The 14,322-nt window shown below is 52.8% G+C and overlaps 2 protein-coding genes across 2 annotated transcripts; both read right to left on the bottom strand.

Annotated features, from left to right (window-relative positions):
• Nucleotides 1–2,944: 2,944 nt before the first annotated feature.
• Nucleotides 2,945–4,546, bottom strand: NCLIV_042910 (malate dehydrogenase, related; the record flags this gene model as incomplete). The annotated part of the gene is made up of 2 exons (XM_003881208.1): nucleotides 2,945–3,798; nucleotides 4,420–4,546. 2 exons carry the CDS (start codon nucleotides 4,544–4,546, stop codon nucleotides 2,945–2,947), a joined length of 981 nt encoding a protein of 326 aa, XP_003881257.1.
• A 2,023-nt stretch (nucleotides 4,547–6,569) lies between these two features.
• On the bottom strand, nucleotides 6,570–11,212 carry NCLIV_042900 (hypothetical protein; the record flags this gene model as incomplete). The annotated part of the gene is made up of 5 exons (XM_003881207.1): nucleotides 6,570–7,529; nucleotides 8,089–8,195; nucleotides 8,849–8,934; nucleotides 9,215–9,387; nucleotides 9,572–11,212. 5 exons carry the CDS (start codon nucleotides 11,210–11,212, stop codon nucleotides 6,570–6,572), a joined length of 2,967 nt encoding a protein of 988 aa, XP_003881256.1.
• Between the last annotated feature and the right edge of the window lie 3,110 nt (nucleotides 11,213–14,322).

Raw genomic sequence — 14,322 nt, 5'->3', positions numbered from 1 at the left:
TCAAATTCCAAGGAAAGCCAAGTTATAGCCTCAAGTCGCTCAGCGGCGCTCCCGAGGAACGGGGTAGCGCCTGTTTGACGGCCCGACGAGACACTGTGAAGCAGTGCGGACGAGCTGGCAAAGGAATGCCTGCAGGCGCCGCCAGGGAACTTGATTCCGGTCAGCTCCTCTGAAAAGAGAGAGAAAAACACCGGGGGCGAACGATTCTGCCCGGGGGCCACAAGTGCAAGACAAAAACTAGCGCCCCCCTTTGTGTCTTGTGAGCGGTCGAGATTTTGAGGTCCGTTGACGGCCGCACGAGACAAAGTGGAAGCGAGGGGAAGAGCTATTCTGTAGAATAGCGGTCGCAGAAAAAGAGAAAAGGAAAGGTTACTTTGCCTCGGGCGCCGGCTGTAATTCTTGTGGGCGTCCAGTCAAATGTCCAAGGCGCTATATCCGCGGAAGGGCTAGCCGTGGGGACGAACGTTCCGTTTCCACGGTACCTTGAACGTCTTGTGTGTGGACAGATCTGAAACAGTCGGCAGTTTAAGCATGCAGCGAACGATCACACAAACATGAAGAGAAAAATTCCAAGTTCAGACACAGGACCACGCCACGCCCAACAAAAATCGAGAACTCCGGAGAACGATCGCCTCTGGCGCGCACCGCTCGCGTGCCGGCAACTTCCTGCCTTCACACAGTCACCTCAGACATATCCGACTCTTGAAGGCGGCTTTGCCATCGCTGCAGCGCAGCCGGCGGTGATCCCAAACCCTGGTGCAGCGTTTTTAAGAGGAAAATCAGGGGAAGTCGAAGGCATTTCCCAGTGAAACCAGGTTTCGTGTTTGTTTCGTCTCTGGCCCTTCTATTCAAAGGGTGCAGGCGTTCCTCAGCTGCAAAGAAAAGAAGCGCCGTGCAACTCGCCCAGACAGAACCCCTGGCAGAGAATCGTGTCGAGCGTTCCTGCTGGCAGGCGCTGCATGGGGGTTCGGTACGTGGAAAAAGTACAGCTGAGGAGTTGCAGTCTCTGCAACTGCAAACTATATGCCAGTCGGGTCTAGGGCTGAAAGCTTGTGGCGTTGTTTTTTAGACTGAAACGCGATCCGAAGGCGCTCCTTCAGACAAGCAGCAAACTTCCCTGGTGGCCCGCTTGAGCGTCCGAGGCTGTGCCGCTAGTTGTGACTGGCGTTGAACCCAAACTCCTCAGACATATACACCGATTTGATGGAGAGCACGATTATGCTAGATTAAATGGAAACCGTGCTACCTCTTTATCACCCTTGCACTTTTTGAGCCACTGAAAATGGGCCAGTCCTTTTTCGCAGGGAAAAGTCGACGAACAGTGGGGCCTGAGGGACAGCTGGCTGTGGTAAGAATCGGAGAGCTGGTGCCCTTGACTCCGCCGAGACGATCTTCACGTGCTCGTCTGCGTCGGTGGATGAGACATCAGACAACCCTGCTCTGCTGTTCAGGTCCGTGCGTCTCTCTTCCCGCTGAGGCTTCTTGTGAAATGAAGGACACAACTCTCGAAACATCAGACTGTGACGGCTGCACGGTGCCTGGTAAATAAAGAACAGGACGCCGCGCTGTGCGTGGGGCACGAGAGATTTCTTCTCTTTCTAACGAAATCCCTTCTGTCACGTTTACTCGTCGTATCTTTGTCAGCGTATATTCCTGTAGACGAAAGATTCCCCGTGGGCTTCATTTCCGCGGGCGCACAGCAAGCCGTAATCAGCAGGTAGGAGCTCCCGGCTTCCGCGCTCGCGTTCCTCTCAGAAATTTTTGCTGGATCGCGCTCCGCCACCGAAGAAACCAAACAAAGGGTGCATGGAATTCTCGTTGTGTTAGAACTTGCTACAACAACCTCTCGTGATTCCGTGTTCTACGGAAATCGACACTGCATCGCCTGGAGACGTACATCAGGCCTTCCATTCCTCGTCCGTTACAATCACGTTTTCCATCCCCAGTAATGATTCTCGTGATCCCCTGTATCCTTTGTGGGTGCTCTTGCAAGTAAAAGTCGACCACGTAACGGAATTGGGAAGAAAACTGTCACTGCGTAGGAAAACCTACTGCCGACGCCACATCGATCTACCCGTGTTCTGACGCAAAGAGTGTCGTTCCTCAGCGTGTTGCTGCACTTCCATGACGCTTCCAGTGCAAAACCTGCTTGGATAAGCGTCTTTTACTGGCTACACTCGCCTCTCTGCGAGGCCAGATCCTACCGAATAAACGCGTGGTCGGCATACGCGTGACCGCGACGACACAGAACTGAAACCACAGATGGTAGCTTAACCACCCGCACCATTTCTTAATCGATGTCCCCAGAAGCGGTTAACCGATGCTAGCGTTAGCGTGTTTTGTTTTTGATCAGATACCTCCGCTCCTTCATGTCTCGTTCGATGTGCATTTGTAACGACCGACCCGCCCAACATGCATATATTAACCGACTCAAAGCACCAAACTGTCACCATTCTGACGAAAGACGATCATCACCGTCGCAAATACAAAAAGAACGCAACTGAATACACGCCATGATCACAGCCCAAAGCTATGCCGCCCTTCGATTGATAACACACCCTACAACTGCGCATAGCACCCTTTCGCTTCCCACGGGTACGCGGTTTCTGCTCTTCAGCCAGGTACATAAAATCCCTTCAGCCATTCCGTTCGCCGTAGCGATGTTCGAACCGTCACGGTATCTTGAAGGCGTCACTCGAACTTGCTTGATGTTGCTTTTTGGCGTGAAGAGCTTTCGCCACATCAACCACAGGGGCCACATGTTTTTACAACATGAAATGCACATTCCCAGCAACACAGCACAGCGTGGTGATGTCTGTGAGGGTCGGCTCGTGTTCGTGTGTCTGGTGGTCTTTAAACTTGCTCCATGCAGAATGTGAACGCGCACGCTCGGAATCGCTCTCCCTCCATGTGCACCTGCGGTGTCATGCACCTGCGTTAGTGTTCAACCCAGGGCTGCTAGGCCCTTATTTAACTTCTGCACGTCCTCGACTGACTTCTGGAAAAACTCACGTTCCTGGGGCGTGAGCTCGAGCTCGATAACCTGCTCAATTCCTCCGCCGCCGATTACAGCCGGCAAACCGATGAACATATCGCGAAGCCCATACTCACCCTCGCAATATACACTGCACGGGAGCACTCTCTTCTCGTCTTTCAGGAATGCCTGGGCCATTGCTATAGCAGATAGGGATGGAGCATAATAAGCCGACCCCTGTCCCAAAAGTCTCACAATCTCCCCACCCGCGTTCTTTGTACGCTCTACGATCTCTGCCAATTTCGCCTCTGACATTCTTCCTTTCTTAATAAATTCTCGTATAGGAAAGCCGTTGACTGTTACATAGCGAGCGAGAGGCAACATATGATCGCCATGTGTGCCGATAACGGTAGCTTGGATGTCTCGAGGTGAAATATGCAGCTCATCTGCAATGAAGCGCCTGAACCGTGCTGAATCTAACACATTGGCCATTCCACACACCATATTTTTGGGTACTCCACTCGCTTCATAGAAGCATTTTACCATGCAGTCTAGCGGGTTTGTAACTACGATTATAAAAGCGTTTGGGCAGTACTTCTTCACTCCCGCCGCTACTTCGCGAATGATCTTTGCATTGAAAGGTAGGAGGTCATTTCTGCTCCACTCCTTGTCAGCTTTTCCCGGTACCTTCGTCAGCCCTGCTGTTACAATCACTACATCCGATCCTGCGATCTTGTCGTACGTGTTCGTGCTCGTCACGCTCACGTTCGTGTCTGCAATGCTGGTCGCCTGCGAATCATCCAACGCTTTCCCCTCTGGCATGCCTGTGACACGCACCACACACCGCCGCAAGGCTTCAGGCACTTTACTTTGCACCATACGCTCAGTACCTGGCAGTTTTCTTTACTACCGCGACCTTCCTTGCATCAGGGCTGGCGCTACCCCAGGCAGTCGCCACGACACACCTATGCGCACAGTGTCATGGCAAAAATAGATATCCAGCGGTTCAAGCGCTGTATCTCACAGCCCGACTCGTTCCTCTCTCCCACCGCAATTTCGGGCATTGATGCAGACCTACAGCAGGCTGCGAGCAAGGCCAAAACAGGAAATACTGGTATGCTGCCTACTAACATATTCTTGGTACAGCTTTGGTACAAAAGGTCACCGGCACTCCCATAAACGGGAGCAGCCCACGTCCCCTATCCATGATTTGCGGAAAGGAGTATTTCAACACAATCCTAGGCAGGTTGGTCGTCATTGCCTTAAAGGGGAGACACATGCCGCCGCTCCGCGCACGACGTGCAACGGAGACCAACCGATACACAAGGAGAGGTCCGCACACCGTCTGAAGTTGTGTCCACAGCACGAATGAAATTGCCAAGCAGATATGTGTGACTAACGTTCCAACCCTGTCGCAGCAAAATGTTTTCAAACGATATTCGTACCTTTTACGACGTCGAACAGAACAACGTCAGCCAACTCTCGAAGGGCGCATAGGTAACCCATCGTTCCTCCGATCATACCAGAACCAATCATTGAAATCTTCTTTCTCCTGCTAACTGTATTCACCATGGCGAATAACAGCAAAATACTGCGTCTGAGCAGTGCAGAGGGCGAATTTGGTATGTGCCCGCCAAAAGCCAGCAACCAGTACGAAGTTATAAGGTCTCCAACCGCTGCAGCATCCACACACAAATGTATTTAGCGAAAGTTACCATTTGGATAACGCTTCAGCTTTCTCAGCGTGATGACGGTTTATCTGCTGGACATTCTAGAAGCCGCCGCAGTTACGCTAAACTCCTTTTACCTACCGATCCGGTCCCTCGAGACATCGCGGTGTGCTCGATCCACGGGTTCCCTATCCAGGCAAGTTCCGATAGAGGTTTGGTGCGTAGGTCTCCTCTATTCGCCCCTCACGGCCGGCACTGGTTCCGGTGTACCGTTCGTGGAACCGGACGCAAGCTCCCCTACACAACCTCTCGCAACTGTTGTTCGGAGAGGTACCATCCTCAGCCAGTGACTTGAGCATCTCCAGCTAGCCAAGCTGCTCAAACACCCGCACACTTTGTGGGCGATTGCGAACAAGTGATATTGGAGCCCGCTCGGACGTTCAGAAGAAAACAGGTTCTTACTAAGTATATTATCGAGTGATTAGAGACGAACGAAGACGATTCGTTTCAGATATTGTTTATTGTGCAAGAATAAGAATCCAGCTGAACAGGCTCGCTTTAAAGAGGAAAATATCGCCTGTGCTAAAGCATTGTACCGTGGTTTCGTCGGAATTTAAAATGGACGAGTTACTTTATACACTGAGATTCAAGCTCCCTCCACTGTCTTTCGCAATAGGGATGAGGACTCGCTGCAGATTTGCGTGCCGTTCACGTGGTTGAGCTGGCAAAGAGATAGTTTCGACGCCGCCAACCCACGAGGGGATTGGCGGGACGAGGACGGGGGTTGGCAGAACAATTGCATTATCTAGGGGAGCCGGAGAGCTCGAACCGCAATCGTGCTGGTCCGGTTTCCTTGAAGAAGGGAAGCGTGGTCATTGTTGCATGAGAAAGGAGCTTATGCAGTGAAGAACGTCGTGACGTCGGAAAAAACCAACAAAACAACACTTCAGATAATGGCAGTAACAATCCAGATAATAGAAGAACAAAGAACCATATTATTATGTCTAAAGGCGAAGCAGACTGCGTACTTCCTGTTTTGTCCCGGCCTCCGACTCCGAATCATACACCCGTGTAGTTATATAACCACACGGATTAATATGCCGCAGCACGTTCATCAGAAACCGGTAACTCTACATTATCTTGGTGGGGTTAGTGTCTAGATCGAAATGGTCCCCTCCTACCTGGAGTATGAAAAGACTCCGTTTTCCAGAATTTACGTCATCGGGAGGCCTCGGAATTGCATTGGCGATGCCGTGTGTACTGAATACAAGAATATACATCCAACATTGCCGGTTTTGGCAGCTTCCGAGGGATTCAGAAACGACGTACAGCAGGCGCGCAACGGTCTCTCGTTTACCAGTTCTTATTTTGCAACTATGCAACTGCGCATATCGAGATGGAGTTGTGATGCATTAACGGGAAGACTTTCTGAGCGAGGATGGGGAAACTACTACTACTATAGAAGTGGAGAACTTCAACCTTGTAGTGTCCCTGTAGCAATCGAGGTTACTTCGACAGTTCACTCGAAAGGAAAACCTGAGGTCCGTGTTTGTCCACAAGTGAATCTACAACCGGACACGAGTGTCCTGTTGCGCTTGATGTCTCTCCCCTATAACTTGGGAGTCTGGCGGTTACATTGGCGCGGCCAAAGACCGACACCCCAGCGCCGCGAAGGCACGATCATTTGAAAAAACATCTTGATTATACGTTTTTTCCTCACAGTAATCCTGGACTTCTTCGTTGTTGGTTGGTGTCGTTTCCACAAGCGTGCACGGCTGCTCCCGTCCGTACAGAAGGGATTCACCCGAAAACCCTCGACAGAGTGACGAATTGCTGCCACGAATGGGGGGGGAGCCCACACAAATTCGTTTCTCGATCTCGATACAAGGACAACCGAAAAACTTATGTCGTCCCCGGTGCTAGGATCACGAGAGAATGCTACCGAACCAGCTACGAAATGCGTCCCCAAGACCTCCTGGTCTGTTTTCCTGTTCACCGACTGTACTTCTGCGGTGCCAGTCTGTACCCTGGCGGTCGCTTTGAAGACGTTCCCTTGTACTCCTTCGCAATCGCGAGGCAACTCCGCTCTCACTTCCTTCCCCGTTATCACGCTTCAGAAGCACATTTATATCGGCCCGACAATTCGGGCACGTGCTGTTACACCGAAGCCACGCATGTGCACACTGCCAGTGGAAAACATGACCACACGGTAGAACGATGCTCAAATCGCCTTCCTCGAGAGTCAGTGTACATACGGTACAGCTTGGTCTCTCAAATTCATCCTCGCATAGACTCGGAGAGGGTTTTCCTCCAGCGGCGCCTTCGTTTGGACTCACAGTTGCTCCGGCCTTCCCTTCGTCGCCCGTCACTCCTGCGGCCTGGCGACTACTCTTTTCTGGATTCTTCTCCTCTCCTGGCGTCCGCCGTTCCTCGCTCGGCCCGCCTTCATGCCCAGTCTCACAAACAAACGAAGCTGCATCAAAGAAGGCAGTGGGGTGCACCATCCCCCAGGGAACCGAGGATGCCTTGTCCTCCGTTTGTTCAACTTCTCTCTTCTCTGCCTCAGATGGCTGTTCGCTGATATTGGTAACTCCAGCAGAAGACTCCTGTGGACCATTGTCCTGCATTCTGCTGTCCATTCCATCTTGGCGCTTCGGTGAATCTGCCGGAACATCGGGGTGGCGTTGTTGGCTTTCTTCTCGTTTAGCCTCCGAAGGCAGTTTCCGCTCACACAAATCTCGAAATGCGCGGAGGTAAGCGACAAATGAGAAAGGGTGGACAAGTCGGTCGCGAAGGACTTCCACCATCTGCTCGTTGATTCCTTGGCGAGGCCCACGAATCGATGCTGCGGGGATTACGCGCATCAGAACTTGAGGATCCAAAGCCTACAACATCGCCATCACGCAAAGAAGACACCACAAACTCCGCTTCAAAATGAACTTCTCTGAGCGGTGCCATGAGAGATTGCGTTCCACTTGAATTGCGAACATTTTTTGACGCCTGCAGACGCCAGGACTTCTCAGCCCTTCACCATCCCGTCTGCATGCTTGCCATCGACTCCTCGCACAATTCTGGCCATGCCACCCTCGTACAGACACCACTTCTCGAAAACCAGACTTGCCAGCAACCGCACAGAGACGGAAAGGCATGCAGCGAGAGAGAGATCCATCGGCAAGACAGCTACTGGACTACAACAGTTCGCCACACATTTGACCTGCTTCGCACGTGCATGCCATTCACCAGACGAGGCGCCACAACAAACGTTTGGGGACGATCATCCAGCATCGTCGGTGTGTGTAAGAGTTGACACTACTCTGAGTTTTTTTTTAACGAGCAGACATGCCGCTGACTCGTGGCCTAGGCCGGTCCAAACGACCCACAGAAGCTCACGCGACGTTTCTGGTTCACGCATAGAGCGGGCTTGGTTTCGTGTCGGATGCGTACCTGAGCTGCAGAAACTACAGCGAACGGCTGCAAACGCACGGGAAGCCGTCGAATGCGGTGGAGGATGTCCGGCGGTAACAGGTCCATAATGGTAGGCTCCACTGTCCCTACGAAAAGCGCAGAAAGAATGAGCGACCCACTGCACCATGTCCAAGACCGGAGCCTGTCCCATCCCGTTTAGATGGTAGAGCGCCCCTTCCGCTGAAAATGAGAGTGTGAACACAAAATGCCGGTGGCGAATGAGGAGAACTTGCCCAAGAACTATCACAGTCACGGACACGTGGGCCGACGTACGAAGTTCGATTAGAAACCTTGGTGGCCCACCCGAAAGTCCTCTGCAAGAGGATCTCCATCGTTATGTCTCCAAACCAACTCACTGCGTTGTGCTTTACCAAGCCGTTCTCTCCCCCACATACGTTTCTCGTTCTCCAGACATCAGCCCTGTCCTTCTCTTTCTGCTTCTCTTTCACAGCTAGAGCAAATGCCGGACCAGGCCGGATATATGCGAATCATGCAGAGTTAAAGGTGCCATCCACAAGATCACGCGAAGAGACGCACATCACTGTCGCTGACTGGACGGACTGAAAAGCTCCGTCGCTGTCTGCAGTGATCAGTGACCGACTGGACAATGCATTCGACCTTCTCGCATCTTGGACTCGGCCCCGCTAAAGAGCTGTCCGACGTTCTTTTCCATCTCAAAGATGCAAAGTACGTGGCAGACTCTCCGAATGGTGCAGGTCTGTGTTTGCGAATCTCCCACCTTGATAGTAAACGGTTGTCTCCGGCCCGACTCGAGCGATCGTAGAGGACACCGGCTCCGTCGCAATGAGCTTGAACTCAACGCCCCTGCAAAGAAAGGAAACAAGGGCGGGAGCGCGAACTCACACTTCAGAGCACTCTCCGAAAACAGGGAACATTGCGCTACGACATGCGATGCCAACACACCATTTGCGTGTAACGCAACCACGCCCCTCGGAAAAAAAGACGATTCCTCGGATCTGCTTGAGGCCGGGATGAGGCGTCGGTCTACGCGCTCTCGCGGAAGCTACACACACAAAAGCCGAATGTGTCAGTAGTGCGGGATCGGCGCAACCTTCCGCCAACGACTTGACAGTTCTACGCTTACCTGTAGGAATAAACGTCCCCACGAGTAAAGTTTCTCCACGTGTTTTCCAGAAGAAACGGTTTCAGGTAGTCGTCATAAAAGTCGAAACGATACGTTGTCGGGAGTGTGTCGGAGAACGGCACGAAGTGGACGCGCTTGAATTCGCCGTATGGGTCCAAAGAAATGTAGATTGACTGTTCAAGACATGTCGCAGCGGAACACCAGACATGACACCCCACGCAGTGCGTGGAATTCGCGCGTGGTTTCGTGTTTTGGCAATCACCGGTTCCGGAAGGCCCTGGATACCCCCCGCGCGAGCGGTCCTGGCCCACTTGTCGGGCCACGCAAGATTTCTCGACCCTGCGCCTGTGAGCTCACCGTGTTCTCATCCACGAATCCGGGGCTGTTTCGCGGATCTGTTGCCCACACAACGAAGGTGAGGTCTCCAACAACAAGTTTCTTCCCAGGATACAAAACAATTGTCGACCTCGTGCGACCGCGGCGGCCATACATGCGCGAACTAAGATATGGCCCGACAAATTCGCGAAAAAGAGTCTCGGGATCCAGTCTGTCAAGCCTCTTCCCCGAGCGACAAACACCGCTTCCAAGTCCTCCAGCATGGACCGCCGACATCCGTTCTCTAAGTCGAACGCGAATCGTGCCAGGCAGCCGGCCCCGTCTGCGGTTTCCCGCCGACGGCTCTGCCTCAAAAAATTGCGAATGCTGGAGCCGCCGGCGCTGGAGACGACGCCGTTCAGCAGCAGATGCACGCCTGCTAAGACTGGTGTCGCCCTCGGAGGCGACAACAGGAACGGACTGTCTGGTTTGTTCCTCGGTGTTTGAGCCTGCTGGACAGGGACGGTCCTCTCCGTTCTGGCTCGGAGGGGCTTCCGCGGAAGAACACCCGGCAGAGAAGCCACGGATCTCGGGCCCTCTCCGACTGTCCCCGCTGCCTCGACTCCCACGCCGCCCTTCCGTGGCTCGGGTGCTCGAGCTTGCAGCAGACTGCTGGCTTTCGAAACTTTCCGGACGACCGTTTGTGGTCACTCCGGAACAGTCGCTGGAGTCGCCTTCTCCAACCTCCGTGACGTCTCCGCGCGAAGCAAGACGTGGGACGGTCGGCCCCTGCAGCGAGAAGCCGCGCCGCCCACAGTCGTCTGGACCTCGGAAACGAGCACCTGGCGGGGCCGCTCCGAGACCTCCGGTTTCATCGTCGCTTGTGCTGGTGTTACTGCTGGCGCTCTCGAGGTCTTCAATGATGTCCGTAAAACCAAATGGAAACTCCTCATCGGGGCCCGCTTGACGGCCGGTAAGAAACGCAGGTGTGAAAGGCGACAAAAGGTGACCGGACCGTGTTGAAGCTACCGTGGAAGGCAGATTCACGGACGAAAGTGTATATACAGCGGCAGAGTCTTCGACATAAGGCTCTTGGCGGTCCAGAGACGGAAACGACGGCGCTTGCTCGAAGAGTTGCTGATACGTATGGATACCGGCGCGGTGTGCATACGACGAATTCGGATGCACGAGCGCAAGCAGCTGAACTCGACGAAGCGGCTGTAGGGGTTTCCCGGCAAGAAAAACCAGCGTGTCTGTGCCAACGTATCCCGACCGTGGACAGCAATCTACGACGATATACGTGCATGAGGACAAAGTGTTCGCCTCATTACCCGTCGAAGTCTCCGCTCTGGAGGGTTCTTCCATCTCCAGTTCCCCTGGAGATTCCGTCCCTCTTACTGGCACTTCAAAGGCCAAATACTGCTGCAGTAGAACGTCGTCGGCCATCATCTTCTTTAGAACGGCAAACACTTCACGGTCAGCTGCCTTATGGCCAATTGGTAAAACGTGAAGCTTCTCCAACTTCCGTTTTTGCAAAGGTTGTAGAGACGGCGTGGAATTTTCTGCCGCCATCGGCGTCCCCGCTGCATTCGCTCCCGCGTGTGAAGAGGCAGAGCACCCGCTGTCCGACTGCGTCGCCGCAGATCCGGCCCTATTTTGAAACGCTTCTTTCTCTTCCTCCATCCTGAATTGCCTCGCCAGAAACACGAGACGCGGGAACGTGAGAGGGAGTGGCAAGCTCACGACTCCGATGGGGATAATGTGGAGGCAAGGACGATAGAACGGCCCGCATATTTCTCGGGGTCAACTGTTCTTTGCTGGACAGCAGGAAGCGCAGCGAACAAAGGTTCGCTGCCGCTTTTCTGCCGCTACGAGAAAACACAGAAGCAGGAATCAGTAGAACGGTATACTGGATCTTTCCCTGCTTTCAGAGGGGGCTTCTGCTGGGTTCCACCACATATTTGCTTTCCATGTCTCGCGAATATATACTGCAGTTCGCGTCATCCATCTGCATCCATACAAATCGGCTACTTGGAGACGTTACAAAAGAGTAAAGGACCCAAAAGGAGAGATTGATACGCTCTTTTGAGACTTCCGTTTAGCCAGCTTCAAAAGGTACCCAGCGGTACACCTGCGCCAACAAAATAAAAGGGATTTCACCGAAACATGCCCATGAGTAGGCAAAAAAAGGACAAGACAAATGAACGGTTTTGGGAAGCAAGGTGACTCTTTTCTGGTTTATTTCGAAGCAAATCAACACTCAATAAATCTGCGGATCGGGAGAAGGCAACGGCGCACAGTGTCGCTGGTTACTGCCGGTCAAAGTGAGACCGGGGAATGGCAAAGCGCGGACGGCCCCCAATTGAGAATGACAAGGAGACAGGAATGATGTCTCCATTTCCCCTCATTCGCTTGCCTCTCTGGAAGGAATGCGTCAACGCAAACAAAAGTGTCGAGGTCTCACCGCTCAACAAGCATTCGAAACAGCTGTACACCAGACACGGGCAAATCACGAGAGCTGCTCGATTTAGCGCAATAGGGTCAATCCCATTTGCGCCCCGCCGAGTGAGTTTTATTCAGCGCTGCTTGGTGAAAGGGAGAGGGGGAAATATTCGTCACAAGCGAAACAGAATAGGCCGAATGAGGACGTATGCTCAGCAGTCTCAAGAGAAAGTGCAACAAGCGCGCTGAGCTGGACGCACACGGCACAGACACATACGGGGGGAGGAGGGACACCGGACGAGGTTCACGTCTCCCAGTTCCGCAACAAAACGCGCAAAGTGTTGTGTCTTGTCGGGAAGGGATGCAATCCTTCGTTTTTAAACGAGAACCCAAAACTAACCAAAGCATGCTTCATCAATGGTCAAGCCTCAGCCATGGGGGATCGGCTGTTGCGGCGCTGTCTTTGCTTTTCCTAAAATAGCGGTATATCAGAGAAATCGTAACTTGCTGACGGCGGATGACCGACCGCTCGGATCATTCATTACCATTGGATAGCACGAAAGCGCCGTCTCTGTCCGAAGACAAACAAGCGCCTTCGTCGCCAAGTACCTGCAGTGCTGAGATTGGTTCTCTCGTTCCGTTGCGCACACCCCGTGCCGAAAAACATTCTCGGAATGTGAACCTTACAGTGTATTGAGTAGGCACTAACGGTTGCTGGGTGACTCCAGCGAACTGAGTTGGACAAAGCTGCTCGTCAGTGGTTTTTCCTGCCACGGTTCCGTCGCTTCCGGGGAACGGCAGCGTGGAGGGAACAGCACAGAACGGCAAAGCTTGGCATTGCGTGCCGTACATCGTGGCCCAGAATCATGTGATACTCTCTATTTAGCGCCTGGCTCTCTTCCCGGCGCGCACAATCGAAACTCGTAACGCAGCTGTGTGATTTTCCACCTCGATTGCTGTCCAGTAAGCTGAGCATTCTCACACGACGGACTCTGGCATTCGCGTTTCAGGCACCCCCACCAGGCCTGCAGCCTCCAACCCGCAGCCTGTTCTCCAATGGACTCAGCAGGTTGGGTACAAATCGCTGCGTTTCAAACACCGCAAGCTTTTCCACGAGGGATTTATGTGCTAATCTCAACTGTCCATGAACGCAGGCCTGAGGAACGATAGCCGAATTAGAAATGTGGTCAAGAATTCGTGTTTAGGATCCCTGATTCCGGTGAAGCAGTGAGTCTCCCGGCTCAACACCACGAGTTTGAAGATAGGTTGCCTACGTCAAAAAAAAGTTGACAAGCGACACTCTTTTACAGTCTCCTGTTGGCCCTGAGTATGCAGACGGGACATAGCCGGGTTCATGAACTCCACGCCGTGGAGATATTTACATCGACGTGAACTTCACCCAACGACAGTGAACGGCCGCGACTCACCTTCCAACTGTGGCTGTCAAGCTTCAGGGCCCTTTTTCTTTTACGAAACATAACTGTACAAAGATGGATCTGAAACGTTTGCACGTGCATCAACTTGTAGACAGGCCTCGTGTTTTCTGCCCTAAAGAGATGGACGCTCATCCTTCGTGGTGGATGTTCACATGAAGTACGGTGCCCCGCGCCCACTGGGCAAAGCTCGGCGAAAAGAATCCCTGTAGGCCTTGAAATATTCCCTTGCAGTCGCGAACGATCGAATCGTGTCCTCATTGACCTTTCAGTTTTCCAAATTGTACGCAGTTTATCAGTTGTGCCAGGTTCCCAAAGAGAAAACGTGTGACCAGAACTCTGGGATTGGGCACTGGGGCTACCGGATACCTTCATTCGAGAGCAACGCCTCGCGTAGGGCCACGGCTGCTGGATCATCAGCTCTGTGGAAGGAACTCTATTCCCCTGCCTCGACTCGAAAGACGTTAGTTGTACATTGCTGTTCATTTCAGCGTGCTGTTCATTCATCCTTTCTTTTACCGGCAAACTGCTCACAAATCTTGCTCAAAGACGCCCACATGACTAAAGGCTGCCTACTCACCGCCACTGTTGCAATCGGCAGTCGGATCGTGGAAGTAGAACCACAGCGCCTGAAAAAAGAGAGGTGTGCATACAAAATCAACTAGAGTGGATACCTTTCTCGTGGGCACACTTTTGAAAAAAATTCGCGATGAATTGTAGCGTTCGCCATTTCCAAAAACCTTCACAGAAGCCTTTCAGCCGAAAGTGCCTCCCTCCTGGGGTCTCGTAGCTCTCGGCGCATGCGGCACGTCGAGACACAGCCAAGAGACCGTTCCAAGGAGAAAGCCTCTTTTAGGAGCTCGCACAAGGCTGGCTTGTTCTTCATTGCGTTCATATAATTTTTTCGCAAACTTGTAC

The sequence above is a fragment of the Neospora caninum genome, chromosome IX (genome assembly GCF_000208865.1).
Source record: "Neospora caninum Liverpool complete genome, chromosome IX".
Lineage (NCBI taxonomy): Eukaryota > Apicomplexa > Conoidasida > Eucoccidiorida > Sarcocystidae > Neospora > Neospora caninum.
Note: the sequence above shows the minus strand (reverse complement) of the source record. Positions and strands in the feature narration are given on the sequence as shown.